Source organism: Chrysochloris asiatica, unplaced genomic scaffold, assembly GCF_000296735.1.
Source record: "Chrysochloris asiatica unplaced genomic scaffold, ChrAsi1.0 scaffold00103, whole genome shotgun sequence".
In the NCBI taxonomy this organism is placed as follows: domain Eukaryota; kingdom Metazoa; phylum Chordata; class Mammalia; order Afrosoricida; family Chrysochloridae; genus Chrysochloris; species Chrysochloris asiatica.
The window spans coordinates 8,553,161-8,568,803 of record NW_006408621.1 but is presented as its reverse complement, the minus strand read 5'-3'; the positions used below and the strand labels follow the sequence as shown (position 1 = coordinate 8,568,803).

Here is a 15,643-nt window from a genome sequence, read left to right as displayed (position 1 = left end):
TAAACCCCCCACCCCAACCCCATTGTGGTTACCTTATATTCCATTAGTTCTTCCCTCCATTTAAGACCTTCCATTTTATCCAGTAATCTACCTGACCTTCCCACCACCTGGATCTTTGTTCTTCTGTGTTTACTTTCTTTCACATTATAATTGTTTTGATCATAGACTGACTTCCCAGATCCTGTGTTCTTATCATTTTATTCTGTTCTTGACTCTTCCATTTTTCGACAGAGTTCAGGTTGATGCTGCCATGTACATTATTCTGTAGTTGTTGTCTGTTCTTGTTGGTTCTCAGTCCATAGAACTTCGTTTAGGATGTTTTTCATAGCAGAGTTGGCTTTGGCAAAATCCCTTAGCTTCTGTTTATCCTGCAATGTTTTGATGACACCATTGTATTTGATTGACACCTTTTCTGGGTAGAGGATTCTTGGGTGGCAGTTTTTTTCTTTCAGGGTTTTATATATGTCTCCCCGTTGCCTTCTTGCCTGCATGGTTTCTGTTGAGAAATCTGAGCTTAATCTGATTTGCTTGCCTTTGTATGTTATATTTTTCTTTTCTGCAGCTGCTTTCAAGATCCTGTCCTTATCTTTGATTTTGGAGAGCTTAATTATTATATGTCTTGGTGATTGTCTTTTAGGGTCTATCCTTCCTGGGGTTTGTTGAGCTTCTTGAATGCTTATCTTTTCACTTTTCATGATGTTAGTTAAATTTTCTTCCAGAAGCTTTTCATCTATCTCCTCTGTGGACTCAAGTGATTGTTCCTGTTCTGGAATGCCAATAATTCTTATGTTTTCCCTTTTCATGTTACCCAACATGAATCTTAGGCCTTCTTCATATTTTTTTAATCCTTTTTTGTGTTTGTTCTTCTGTCTTAGTAGTGTTGACAGATTTATCTTCTAGCTCACTAGTTCTGGCTTCTGTCTCTTCAGTTCTACTCCTTTGCCCTTTCAGTGTATTGTCCATTTCTGATCTTCTATTATTAATCGTTTGAACCTCTTTCTGTAGGTTTTGAATTGTTTCCAATGCTGTATTTATCTTATTTCATTGTTCCTGTAGCACTTTCCTTACTTCTTCTTTATTTTTCCTCAACTCCATTGTATAGTGTTTTAATACGTTTTATAATCATTTTTCTGAATTCCTTCTCCGGCATTTCCAAAGCCTGCCCATCTTCCAGTATGAAGTGTACATTTGCCTCAGTCACTTTATCTAGTTTCTGGACATGTGCAAATATGTTTATCTTCTTCTGTTTTTTGGGCATCTTCAGGCCTTAATACTTACACGGGTATGTATTTTGGTATTTTTTATGCTTTCTTATTGCCTCCAGGGACTGCAGAGCCTTTTGAACTGCAATCTGTACCTAGACCAAGAAGCAGTTGTTCGAACAGAACATGGGAACACTGAATGTTTTAAAATTGGGAAAGGTGTGAGACAGGGTTGTATTCTTTCACCATACTTATTCAACCTGTATGCTGAGCAAATAATATGAGAAGCTGGGTTCTATGAAGAAAAACATGGCATCAGGATTGGAGGAAGACTCATTAACAACCTGCGATATGCAGATGATACAACCTTGCTTGCTGAAAGTGAAGAGGACTTGAAACATTTACTTATGAAGAGCACAGCCTTCGATATGGATTACATCTCAATGTCAAGAAAACAAAAATCCTCACCACTGGATCAATAAACAACATTCTTATCAATGGAGAAAAGATTGAAGTTGTCAAGGACTTCATTCTTCTTGGCTCAACTATCAACACTCACGGAAGCAACAGTCAAGAGATCAGATGACGTATTGCATTGGGCAAATCTGCTGCACGGGAACTTTTTAAAGTATTGAAGAGCAGAGATGTCAGCTTGAGTACTAAGGTGCGCCTGACCCAAGCCATGTCATTTTCAATAACCTCATATGCATGTGAAAGCTGAACACTGAATAAGGAAGATCGTAGAAGAATTGATGCCTTTGAGTTGTGGTATTGGAGGAGAACACTGAAAGTACCATGGACTGCCAAAAGAACCAATAGATCTGTTTTGGAAGAAGTGCAGCCAGAGTGCTCCTTGGAGGCCAAGATGGCTAAACTTCGTCTCTCATACTTTGGACATATTGTCCGGAAGAAACAGTCGCTGGAGAAGGATGTCATGCTGGGTAAGGTGGAGGGTCAGAGAAAAAGAGGAAGACCCCTAACGAGATGGATTGGCCAGGTGGCATCATTGATGGACTCAAGTGTGGCAGCGGTAGTGATGTTGGCCCAGGATCAGACATTGTTTCATTCTGCTGTGCATGGGGTCGCTATGAGTCGGTTCCAACTCGATGGCACCTGACAACAACAACAACATTGCCTCCAGGTAGATGTGATCAGGAAATGGGCTTCCCTTTTCACTCTTCTTCTTGAGAAATTTCAAGATGCCACTGTTGGTTGTTTTGATGTAACTTAGGATTTAATTTTCGGCCTATTTCCTTTTTTGTCTGCTTGTCCCACTCAACAATCCCTGTTCAGGCCTTTTTTCTAGTTATAAACAGTTCAGGGCCAGCTGTGGCTGTTTGGTTTTAATTGGAAACTGTCTCTTTAAATTTCGAGGAGGTCTGTGCACATGCGTACTAGAACCCTCCAAGGGTGAGGCTGGGGCATCTATTAGCTCAAGCACCCCTCTAGTCACCAGATGGCAGTGCTCAGACAGCAAGGGACCAATGAAGAGATACCAAAAGAAAAGAATGTCCACACCTTTATCTCCGCGGTTCTGCCAGGCGGCTGTGGCTTCTCCGATCCTTCCCCCGGTTGGTCTTACCCAAGATGGCAGCTCCTCAAGCAGCTGAGCATCCTGGATTAGGAAGCAATGGGTTTCTTACATCTGCCACAAATTTCCCCAGCTGTAAGCCTTCCAACCTTCTAAATATATCTTTATATGTGGTTCAGAGTTCTGGGAACATCCCCTGAGCCTGCTTGGTCGGGTATTCTGTGCTCTTGCTGGCGGAGCTCCTTACTGCACTTCTACCCGATCCGCCTTCTTGTTTGTTCTCCTCTTTTAGTATATTTATGAACTCAAGGATTTTGATATATTTAACATATATTAGTCCTTTGCACCATCACCCATCTGCCAGTTTATCTAACTGTGTTGCTGACTTGTGTGCCACTGGTATTTCAGGTAATAACAGTGTCACCTATGACAGGCAGGTTTCAGTGGAGCTTTCAGACTAAGGCAAACTAGGAGGAAAAGCCTAGTGATCTACTAGTAAAAATCAGCCAATAAAAACCTTATGAATAATAACAGAACATTGTACCCACCCACTTGCTTTGGAAATGTCATCAGGAGGAGAACATTTTAGATAGATAGATAGATAGATAGATAGATAGATAGATAGATAGATAGATAGATAGAGCTTTAATAGCATAGTGGTTACGAATCGGGCTGCTGATCTCAAGGTCAGCAGTTCGAAACTACCAGCTGTTCTGTGGGAGCAAGATGAGGCTTTTTGCTCCATAAAGATTTATAGCCTTGGAAACTCTGTGTAGGGTCACTATGAGTTGGAACCGACTCTACGGTGCTTAACAATGACATTTTTTTTTTTCCTGAGTTTTTATTGTGCACTGAATGTTAGTTTACATGGGTGAACATCGGCTTTACACTATCATTTCATTGCAATAATTACAATCTCCTTTGTGTAACATAATTCAGTAGTATTTGCTTCCATTCCCTCTGTTTTTTTGGTTTTGTGCTTTTTTTGGGGGGGGTGGGATGTACATAAAAACACTCAGGAATATGTCATAATTTAAGCAGCCAAAAGGGCACATTCTGGAAGCCTTCAACCTGGCCACCAGCATCCAGTCCCTCTCTTTCCATGAGTCCACAGTCCTCGTCTCTGGGATGACACTATATTTGGTGTAGTTGAGAGCTACTGAGGGCTTGGGAGGCCTTTGGTGAAATGGACTAACACAATATTCACAGTGATGAACTCAAGCATGCTGGTGATGCAGGACCAGACATTTTTTTCTCTTGTACGTAAGATTGCCACGAGTTCAAGGTGCCCTGGTGTAGCATTACAGGGTAAGTACTGGGTTGCTAACTGTAAGGCCAATAGTTCAAACCCTCCACTTGCTCCTAGGAAACCAACTCAATGGCATTTAACAATAACAACAAAGGAGTTGACTCAGTGACTTCTAACAACAACAACATACCCATCCACTGTAGTATTCTTACTGATGTTCATTGTAGGTCACTGGAAATCTCTTCAAATTTTAACACTACCCAGAGTCTTAGATACTTTCTGTGCTTTTTGGTATTCCAAGATTTTCTAGGATCATATTCTGGCCCAGACATAGCATTACCCATTTTCTAAGGAACCCTAGTTCCTTTTTGTAGCCTATTCCATTCAGGGACCACAATCTGAGTGCTGTGGGTACTTCTTGTTGTTGTTAAGTGCCATCAAGTCGGTTCCAATCCATAGCGACAGTATATAGGGTTTCCAAGGTGAGCTTGAACTGCCAACCTTGCAGTTCAAACAGCTTTGCGGTCTGGCGCATTAACACTACTATTTAATTGGTCAATGTCTGTTGGATTTTTTAATGGACAAAGATAAAGGAAATACTTCTTTTTTCTTTCATTTTTTTGACAGAAAATATATCATAAATTTCTATTGATAAATAGTTGATATATTTAGTCATCTTTTATTTTGTTATCCATAAGCTATTTAGTAAAGTTTAATTTCCAAGTTTGTTTAGAGGGCTTTATTGTTTTTAGTATATGTGTGTTTGTTTTCTTAAATTGATAATTTCTCATTTCTTGTGTTGTGATCAGAACCTAATGTTCATAAGATATATGCTTTTTGGAAATTTACTTTTTTTTTCCTGGCTTAGTTTATAATGCACTTTTGTTTTGTTTTTAACTTTTCCATGGGCACTTGAAATTATGTAGAAAATTTTTTTCTTTTAATGTTTTTTATTAAATTTTTTTTAAAGACATGGAAATTGTCTAATCAGTCAAATTTTCTAAGACCCAATTTCTTCTTTCTCTATTTAAAAGTATTTATTGTATTTTGAAATGTATTTTTGAAGTCCCTCCTTATGAGTTTTTCTGTGTATATATTTTTTATTACAGTAAAATCCACAGCATAAAATAAGCCATCTTAAAGTGCACAAATCGAGTGGTACAAATTCGCAATGTTCCATTACTACCACTCTGTCCAGTTCCAAAGCACAGAAGAAAATACTGAACCGTTAAACAGTCCTCTTCACTTCCCCTAGCACTACTTTCTCTCTATGGATTTACCTACTCTAGATATTTAATATAAATGGAATCATACAATATGTGCCCTTTTATGTCTGGCTTCTTCATATTGTTGAGTTGCAAGCATTCTTTGGAGTCCTGGTATGGCACTGTTGGACAAACACTGGACTGCTAACTACAGGGTCAGCGGTTCAAACCCACCAACAGCTCCTCAGAAGCCCTGTGTAGGGTTACTAAGACTTAATCAACTTGACGGCACTTAACAACAAAATAGTCTTTATATATTCTGGATACTAAACCTTTCTCATACTAAAATATATGATTTACAAGTATTTTCTTCCAGCTTTTTAAGTTGTCTTAATGTCTTTTGAATAATTTTTAATTTTTGAAAAATTTTTAATTTTGATAAAATCCAGTTTTAACTATTTTTTCTTTTGCAACTCATACTTTTGGTATCACATCTAAGAAACTAATTGAAGGTCCTGAAGATTTGCCTCTGTGTTTTCTTATAAGAGCTTTAGAATTTTAGTTCTCATATTTAAATCTTTGATCCATTTTGAGGTAATTTTATGAATAGTGTGAGGTAAGTGTTGAACATTATTGTTTTACATGTGATAGATTGATTAGAGATGTATAAGTTTATAGACTCTCAGTTCTGTTTCCTTGGTCTATACTTAACATACTGGAGTCCTGGTGTGGTATGTAGGATAAGCAGTAGCCTGCTGAATTCAAGGTCAGTAGTTTAAATCCGCTAACCATTCCTCAGAAACCCCATTTACAGGGCCACTATGAGCTGGAACTGACTCGATGGCACTAAATAACAGCATACTTATATGCGAGTACCATACTGTTTTGACTGCTGTAGTTTTGTAGTAAGTTTTGAAATTGGAAAGTCTGAGTTCTCCAACTTTGACCACTTGTAATTCCATATGAATTTGAGGATTGGCTTTTCCATTTCTAGAAAACAGGGTATGGGAATTTATAGATCATTTTGTGTAAATAGCCAACTTAACAGTACTTAATTTTTTAGTCCATAAGTACAGGCTGTCTTTCCATTTATTTTAGTTTTCTGTACTTTATTTCAGTGATGATTTATAATTTTCCACGTACAAATCTTGCACATCCTTGGTTAAATTTATTTCTAGGTATTTCTATACAATATTTAAGTATTGAATTAATGGATATTATTATATATGGAATTCTTTTTTTAACTTTCTTTCCAGATTGCTCATTGTTAGCATATAGAAACATGCTAACATTTTGTGTGTTGATCCTGTGCCTTTTACCTTTGCTGAATGTATATACTAGCTTTAATATTTTTTGTGGATTATTTAGGATTTTTCTATATATATAACCATGCTGTCTGCAAATAGAATTTAACTTCTTTTCCAATTTGGGTGTCTTTTCATTTTTGAGACATCATGATTGGTAAAGTGGATGGTTGTTGAAAAAGTGGAAGACTCTCAACAAGATGAATTAGCACAGTGACTACAACACTGGGCTCCAATATCAGCAATAGTGAGGATGGCACAAGACCAGGCAGTGTTTCATTCTGTTGCTGTGGCTTGGAACCGACTCAACAACACCTAGAAACAACAATTGATCTGGTAGAACTTCCTGTACAGTACTGAATAACAGACATCCTTGTCTTATTGCTGATTTTAGAGAGAAAGATCTCAGTGCTTCACCATTTGATGTTAACTGCAGGTTTTTCATAAAAGACTTGCTTTGTATTTTTTAATGCAGTAGTTGGTGTGCAATGATTTATGTTTATATTTTAAGTTGATTAGAATATATATTATGTTGTTGTTGTTGTTGTTAAGTACTGTGGAGTCGGTTCAGACTCATAGTGACCCTACACAGGGTTGCCAAGGCTGCAGATCTTTACGGGAGCAGAAAGCCTCATCTTTGTCCCGCAGAACAGCTGGTGGTAGCTTCGACTGCTGACCTTTAGGTTAGCAGCCCAATTCATAACCACTACGCTACCAGAGCTCCTTAGAATATATATTATAAATGATATTAAATATATATGGCTTTTTTTCCCTTTCTTTCTTAGTTTGTATTTTCTTGATATATTTTGTCCATTCAGTTATTTTTACTTTTGGTATGCTGTAGGCCTCAAATGTCTTCATTTTGAGAGCTTTCATCATTTATTTGAGATTTTAATATATTGAGATTTTTTTAAAGTGAGGTTATTGTTGTTAGTTGTTGAAACTGAACATATAAAAAGAATGAAATACAATGAGTCAAAAATGTACAGCTGAAGGAATTTTTCCAACATGAATATATCCATGTAACAAAAATTCAGATCATAAAACTGAAATTCTCTCTGGGTTTTCTTTGTCATTAATGCCCCAATACCAAATAATCCTTATTCTGACTTAACACCATACATTAGTTTTGTTTGCTTTTGAATTTTTTATTAATAGACTCATGCAATAAATTCTTTGCATCTGGCTTATTTCATACAACATTATATTTGTGAAATTCATATCATTGTCATCACTTATTTAATTGGATTGCTTTTTGCTTGTTAGATTATATGAATTCTATGTATTTTGCCTTTATCAAATATATTTATCTTAATTGTCTTCTCCCATTCTGGCTTCCCTAGAAGCCACATATTATTCTTTTATATGGTGTCTTTTGATGAACAGTTGTTAATTTTCTTCACCTTAATGTAGTCTAATTTATTAAACACTTTACAGGGTATATAGCACACATAAGGCATTTAATAAATACATGTTCTTTTTTAGATACAAGTAAAGGCCTCATCTTAACTTGGTACAAAACAGGACTCACTAAGGAGTCAGATCGGAATACTAGCCTGTTTGGGGCTGTATCTCTTTGATGATTTGTAAAATGGAGAAAATGGACTAGAGATTCTCTAATTTGTGTCAGCATTCTTATTACTGCATATTTTGTTTACTGTGCATATCACCAATAAAATAATTCTTGATCAGGAAATGTAATACAATAAAAATTTTCTTCTTAATGGTCACTTTGAATAAATAACTTATTTTAATGACTGACAAACTTTTTTCTCACTTTATAGCTCGAATTACATCTTTACAAGAGGAGGTGAAGCATCTCAAACACAGTCTTGAAAGAATGGAAGGAGAAAGAAAAGAGGCGCAAGACATGCTTAATCATTCAGAAAAGGTAAATGATTTCACATGTACTAAATGTGAGTCATGATATATTGCTGTAGGATAAGCACTGGACTGCTAACCCTAAGGTTAATGCTTCAAACTCACCAGTTGCTGCTTTGAAACCCTTTATAGGGTTGCTATAAGTTGGAACCAACTTGATGGCACTTAACAAAAACAACAGCAATTTTGAGATAATATATGGTAGTTATCAAATATTATAAATTGGTTTTGTAGAATAGCAGGTAATCCTAAAATTTACATATTTACAATTCCAAAGTTTTTGTGTTTGAGAAGATAAAATTAAATATACTGAAATTTGCAAAAACATGGAGTTAGAAAACCAAAAGGGAAAGAACATGTTCAGTATTTCTCAAACTGAGGGAACTGAAGAAAAAAATTCAAGCCTTGAATTGCTACATTGAAGGATTCTATGGGCAAAATATTGAATGATACAGGAAGCATCAAAAGAAGTTGGAAGCAATACACAGAGTCATTGTACTGAAAAAAAAAAAAGTTGATGTTCAGCCATTTCAAGAGGCAGCATATGATCATTATCAGGACTGATTGTGAGTGTTGCAAATGTAAAGGTAGATGTTTTGTAACAAAAGAAGGGGAGTGACTGATCTTGCAGTCCAGGAGCGGAGGTCCCTGGGACCATCAAGGGAGAAGAGCAGAGTGCAGGACCCTATCCAGAGAAGCAGTAACGCCAGAGATGGAGGCAGAGACGATGATGTGGAGTCCTGGAGCAGCTGGGAACTGTAAACCCAGAGAGAGAGAGGGGCTGTGTGTTGACCGCCAGGGGACAGGCTTGTGGGGTGTATACCCTTTGGTTGTTTGATGATGCATGCAGGGAATTGTAATCATTGCAATGAAACAAAATAAGACAAGATGGATGTAAAGCTATTGTTTTCCCGTGTAACCCATCACATAATTCACAATAAAAACTTAAAAATAATTCACAATAAAAATTTAAAAAAAAAAGAGGCAGCATATGATCAAGAGCCAATGATACTGAAAGAAGTGTAAAGTGCACTGAAGGCACTTTACAAGGCTCCAGAACTAATGGACTACAAATTGAAATCTTTCAACAACCTGATGCAGCACTGGAGGCACTAACTCATCTATGCTAAGAAATTTGGGAGACTGATACCTGGCCAACTAATTGGAAGAGATCCATATTTTTGCCTGTTTCAAAGAGGCCTGAGCCAACGGAATGCGGGAATCATCGGACAATATTTTTAATATTGCATGCAAGTAAAATTTTGCTAACAATAATTTTAAAATGGCTGCAGCAGTACATTGACAGGGAACTGCTAACAGTTCAAGCCAGATTCAAATGAGGACATGGGAGGAGGGATATCATTGCTGACGTTAGATGGGTCTTGGCTGAAAGCAGACAATACCAGAAAGATGTTTACCTGTATTTTATTGACTGTGCTAAGGCTTTCCACTGTGTGGATCGCAACAGTCTATGAACCACATTGTGGAGTATGAGTATTCTGGAACGCTTAATTATGCTTATGAAGAACCTGTACGTAGACCAAGAGGCAGTTGTTAAAGTAGAACAGGGGGTCACTGATTGGATTATATTAAGGAAAGCTGTGCAACAGAATTGTATTCTTTCACCATATTTATTCTATCTGTGTATGCTGAGCAAATAATCTGAGATCCTGGATTATATGAATTAGAACGTGGCATCAGGATTTAAGGAAGACTCATTAACAACCTCCGATATGCAGGTGATAAAAGGACTTAAAATACTTACTGATGAAGATCAAAAACCAGTCTTCAGTAGGCGTTACACCTCATTATGCAGAAAACAAAAATCCTCACCATTGGACCAATAAATAACATCATGATAAATGGAGAAAAGATTGAAGTTGTCAAAGACTTCATTTTGCTTGGAGCAACCATCAACTGTGATGGAAGCAGCAGTCAAGAAATCAAATGACATATTGCGTTAGGCAGTATTACATTAGGCAGAAAACCTACTTAAAGTGTTAAAGAGTAAAGATGTCAGTTTAAGGACTACAGTGTACCTGATCCAAGCCGTGGTATTTTCAATAGCTTCTTATGCCTGTGAAAATAGGACAGTTAATAAGAAAGATCTTAGAAGAATTGATGCATTTGAGTTATGCTGTTAGAGAAAAATATTAAAAGTTCCATGAACTGCTAGAAAACAGACAAGTCTGTGTTGAAAGAAGTATACAGACTTTGTCTCTCATACTTTGAACATATTTTCAGGAGGGACCAGTCCTTGGAAAAAGGGATCATGCTAGGTAAAGTGGAAGGTCAGTGAAAAAGTGGATGATCCCCAATAAAATGGATTGGCACAGAGACAGCAGCAGTGAGCTCAAGCTTAACAACGATTGTGAGGATGGTACAGGACCGGGCAGTTTTTATTATGCATAGGGGGTTGCGTTATGCATAGGGTTGTGAGGAGTCAAAATTGACTAAAAGAAGATACCTAACAATAAGAACATGTGGATGTATGTATGTCTTATTTGGGTTTTATCTTGTTAACAAATAAGTCTTTCAACCCTCGAAGATATTAGATGCCTTATATCATTTGATCATCAATAAGTTGGTTTGGTTTGGAAATACTTTCTCATTTGTACGTGGGTAAAATGGAGAATTTTCTTTGTACATGAATAAAATGGAGGTATTTTTAAAAGAAAGCAGAGGATTAGTGTGTAATTTATGTTTGTTTCATTGTGTTAAGAACAAAATAGAGAGTATAAAGTGATTGACCTTTCCACTTAAAGTTTATTTAAAAATAAAAAATTTCATTGGTTATCCTGTTACATGGCTTGCTAAAAAAATGAGTGATGAGTTAACATGCAAGTCTAGGTCTTACTGTGTGAGCACTTTCCTGAAATATTGAAGATTGAATTGAATCTCAGGTAAATGATCAGAAAAGCCGTCACATATCTTATCCCAGGATGTTTTGTGACTGATGTTAGTTGCTTCATGGTTAAGTTGTTAATGTTGTTGTTGAGTGGTCGATTTCGTTCTGACTCATAGTGACCCTGTATAGGGTTTCTAAGGAGCAGCTGGTGGGTGTGAACTGCCGGCCTTCCTGTTCACTGCTTATGCTATAATACCACACCTGGACTCCTCATGGCCAAGTTTGGTGCAAAAGTAGAAATAAAATAAAAGAAGGAAGAGTAGAAACACCCAAATAGAAATTGAATACATTTTGAGTTGCTTGTTCTGTCTTGGCCATCTCTGGGACTTAGTGACTTACCATGGGTGTTTCTTGTTCTTTGTCAAAGGAAATTAAATGTAGGTATAGTGGCAAGCGTAGTCAATGATAATTAAATAATAACAGTTATAAAAAAGAGATCACAAAAATAAAATCGGAAGAATTTATTTCTGCTCTTAGCAATGAACCCATCTACCATTGCAACCCTGCCCTGCCATCACGCATAATTAACAATTTAAAGTGGAAGACAAGGGTATAAAGGAAACTTGGTAGTTTGCTTTTCTTTATGTGCATTTATTCTGATTTTAAAAGTAAATCATCACTATTGTAAAGTTCCATTTAGTCTGTTCTGACTCTTGATGATCCTTCATAGGATTTCTGAGGAGTGGTAAGTAGGTTTGAAACACCCACCTAGAGGTTAGCAGTACAGTGCTTGTTGTTGTTGTTGTTGTTGTTGCTAAGTGCTGTCAAGTCGCTTTCAACTCATGGTGACCCAAATTTAGGGTTTCTGAGATGCTGCTGGTAGGTTTGAACTGCCAATCTTGTGGTTCAGACTGACCTGGAGGTCCAGTATATTATCCTGCAGCACCATACCAGTGCCAGTGCATAGGTAATGTGAAATACTGAGAAATAAACCAGCCTTGAAACAGCTATGTGCCGAGTAAATATATTTAAATATAGTGTTACCATTCAAGCCAGTGTAATTCATATGATATTTTGTTTCTTATGGGATATTGAATAATGTAAGATTTAGTTAAGTGTATCAATTTCACAGTTTGTTACATGGCTCTCATTCCCATTTTACAGGAAAAGAATAACTTAGAGATAGATTTGAATTACAAGCTTAAATCATTACAGCAACGGTTAGAACAAGAAGTAAATGAACATAAAGTAACCAAAGCTCGTTTAACTGACAAACATCAGTCTATTGAAGAGGCAAAGTCTGCTGCAATGTGTGGTAAGTGTCAGTGTGGTTAATTTTAAATAATACCTAAAAATATTTTTTAATCAAAACTTAATTTTATAGCAGTATACTCTTAGGTATTATAAATTGTGATCTAGAAAGTATTCCGTCCTTTTTTTAAAGTCACAATTTCATTTTTTAATTCTCTGCTCCTTTACTCCCTCTACTCAGTGAGATCTCTCTTTTCACCTAGTTTTTATGCCTTTTATTTTTTTCTTGTTCCATTCTGTACCTTACTGTCTATTGTTAACTCACTGTTTTTTTAATTTGCACCCTCAAATCTTGTATTCCTTTGTATTTCCACTGTATTATGCCTCCAAATACAACCCTGGATTAGACTACCCAGACATTGTCTTCACTTCAGATGTGATGCTCTGCACCTCAGTTGAACTGTCAATCTTTTTTTTTTTTTTTAATTTCTCATCAATTTTTTTTTCTAGACTTTTATTGCTCTTTCCAAGCTTTGTATGCCACCCATTATATCACACTTCATTTTTAGATTTTGTTTCCTCCTGTTGTACGAAAGAAATCATGAAACTAGAAGTGTAACCTTCTTATCCTCCTACATAACCCATATTTGTTTATTTCCAACTCATTTTAAAGAAGTGTGGTCCTCTCCCTGTCCTGGCTAATATGTTCTAGCTGTACTCTAGATCTAGTGTCTTCTTAGCTGACTTAGCATCTCCTTTTTTCTTCTTTTTCCTCAGCCTTTCTCCTCTCCTGGCTCCTTCCTTGCTGAAACCATCTACAATATCTCCAGTCTTAAAAACAAATAGACATACCCTTGCATCACTCTGTGATTCTCACTAATTTCCACTGTTGTTTCATCCCTTTAATAGTCAAACTTGTTAAAAAATAAAAAAAAAATGAGTCTTCCTTTTCTTCGCCTTCTATTCACCCCATAACTTACTATAATCTGAATATGTTCCTTGGCAACTTAAATCCCATTTGTTCAAAGAAAACTGGTAGTCTTATCCACCTTCCACCCTTTTCTCACCATGCTGGTTAATGACCATGTAGTTTTTATAAGCCCAGGCTTTGGAATCAGATACATATACTTTGCTTCTAAACCCCTCTAGATTCTTCAAAAAAAAAAAAAAAAAAGAAAGAAAATTAAATGAGAAAATGAATGTAAAGTGCCCATACATAGAAAGTTTTCAATAATTTGGTAGCTATTATAGTGAGGGGATCCTGGTGTCTCATTGGGTTAAGCATTGGACTGCAAACCACAAGGTTGGTGGTTCATACCTGCCAGTCACTCTGAGAGAAAGATCTTGTAGTGTGCTTCCATAATGGTTTTATAGCCTTGGAAACACTGTGGGACCATTCTATAGGGCCACTATGTTGTTGTTGTTGTTAAGTGCCATCGAGTCGGGTCCGACCCATAGCGACCCTGTACAGGGTTTCCGAGGGTGTAAATCTTTACGGGAGTAGAAAGCCTCATCTTTCTCCCGCGGAGCGGCTGGTAGTTTCGAACCGCTGACCTTAAGGTTCGCAGCCCGATTTGTAACCACTACGCTACCAGATTAATATGAAAGCATTGGATTGGGTTGGGTTTAATATGGTTGGTTCCTGGTGGTGGTATTACTGAACACTCAGGTACTCCAGCCAGAAATCTGTGAATTGGTCAGGAATCCTGTTTTTAATGATATATATGCTCTTCCTTTCTTATTCCCATTTAGTTCATGATAATATCATCACTCTGCTTGATCTGTTGCAGTAGACTCTACTTTGAGTTACTCTACTTATCAGTCTATTATCCTTGTTTTGGACAGAATGAGCTATCTGAAATTCAGGTGCTAGGCTTTCTTGTAGAAGAAAGATGAGGCTTTCTGCTCCTGCAAAGATTTACAACCTTGGAAACCCTATACAGGGTTGCTATGAGTTGGCACTGACTCAACAGCACTTAAGAAATTATTCTTAAAATCCTTTAGTAGCTTTTCATTGTTTATAAGATATATTTTAAACTCCATGATATATAAAACCTTAGAGTTGATAACATACATATCTTTCCAATCTTAGTGCTCTGTACTATTATGTTTTTCATAATACTGTTTGCTTTAACTGTATTGAACTACTTTTATTTTTTTCACGTGTGGTCATTATTGGCTGCCTAACTACATGCCCTGGTGTGGCACTGTGGGTTAATGTGCTGGACTGCACAGTCGGTTAGAATTACAAGGTTAGTGGTTCAAGCTCACCAGCTGCTCCTTGGGAAACCTATACAGGGTCGCTGTGGGTCGGAACCAACTCATTGGCACTTATCGACAACAACTACATGCCAGGCACACCTGAGAATATAGGTGAGCCCTAGATTGACAGAAACCCTTGTTGGAGATTACATTCTGTAGTGGCTTTAGGGGGAAGAGCAAATAAATACATAAAATAGTTTATAATTATTAATATGAAGGAAATATATACCAAGCTGTTAGTTTTTAGGTGATACTGTCTTTGATGAAATTCTGAGGAAAGGCCTTTCCAAGTTTTGGAGAAAAGGACTGAAATTCAAGAAGAATTAGCCATGAAATCAACTGGAGTAAATACATTCCAGACAAAAGAGATGGTAAATTCAACTCCCATATTCTAAGAGTGGAGTTCTAGTGTGGCGCTGTAGATAAGCACTGGACTTCTAATTACAAAGTCAGCAGTTCAAACCCACTAGCTGCTTCTTGGAAGCCCTATAGAGGGTTTCTGTAAGTCAGAACCAATTCAGTAGCACTTAACAACAGCTACAGCATTCTCAGAATAGTGAGAAACCACTGGGGCATTTTAAGCTGGACTGCAACATATACTTTAAAAGACAACTCTTTCCCATGTAAACTATCACTCAATTCACAATAAAAACTTATTTTAAAAAGAGAGAGAGACAACTCTGGCTGCTGTGTGAATATGAATACTTAGGAGAGAAGTAACAGTGAAAAAAGAGAGATCATTTAGAAAGCTATTTACAAGAAATAAATAGTGACGGAAGGAGCTCTGGTAGCGTAGTGGTTACGAATCAGGCTTCTAACCTCAGGGTCAGCAGTTCAAAACTACCAGCTGTTCCGCGGGAGAAAGATGAGGCTTTCTGCTCCCGTAAAGATTTACAGCCTCGGAAACCCT

The 15,643-nt window shown here is 37.0% G+C and overlaps 1 protein-coding gene across 1 annotated transcript in view; it reads left to right on the top strand.

Annotated features, from left to right (window-relative positions):
- The window catches only part of ROCK1 (Rho-associated, coiled-coil containing protein kinase 1), a 221,691-nt gene that overhangs the window by 159,319 nt on the left and 46,729 nt on the right, over positions 1-15,643 (top strand). Inside the window, exons 17-18 of the mRNA XM_006867285.1 lie at positions 8,276-8,382; positions 12,385-12,535. Of these exons, the coding sequence (XP_006867347.1) occupies positions 8,276-8,382; positions 12,385-12,535 (258 nt within the window). The remainder of the gene's footprint in view (positions 1-8,275; positions 8,383-12,384; positions 12,536-15,643) is intronic.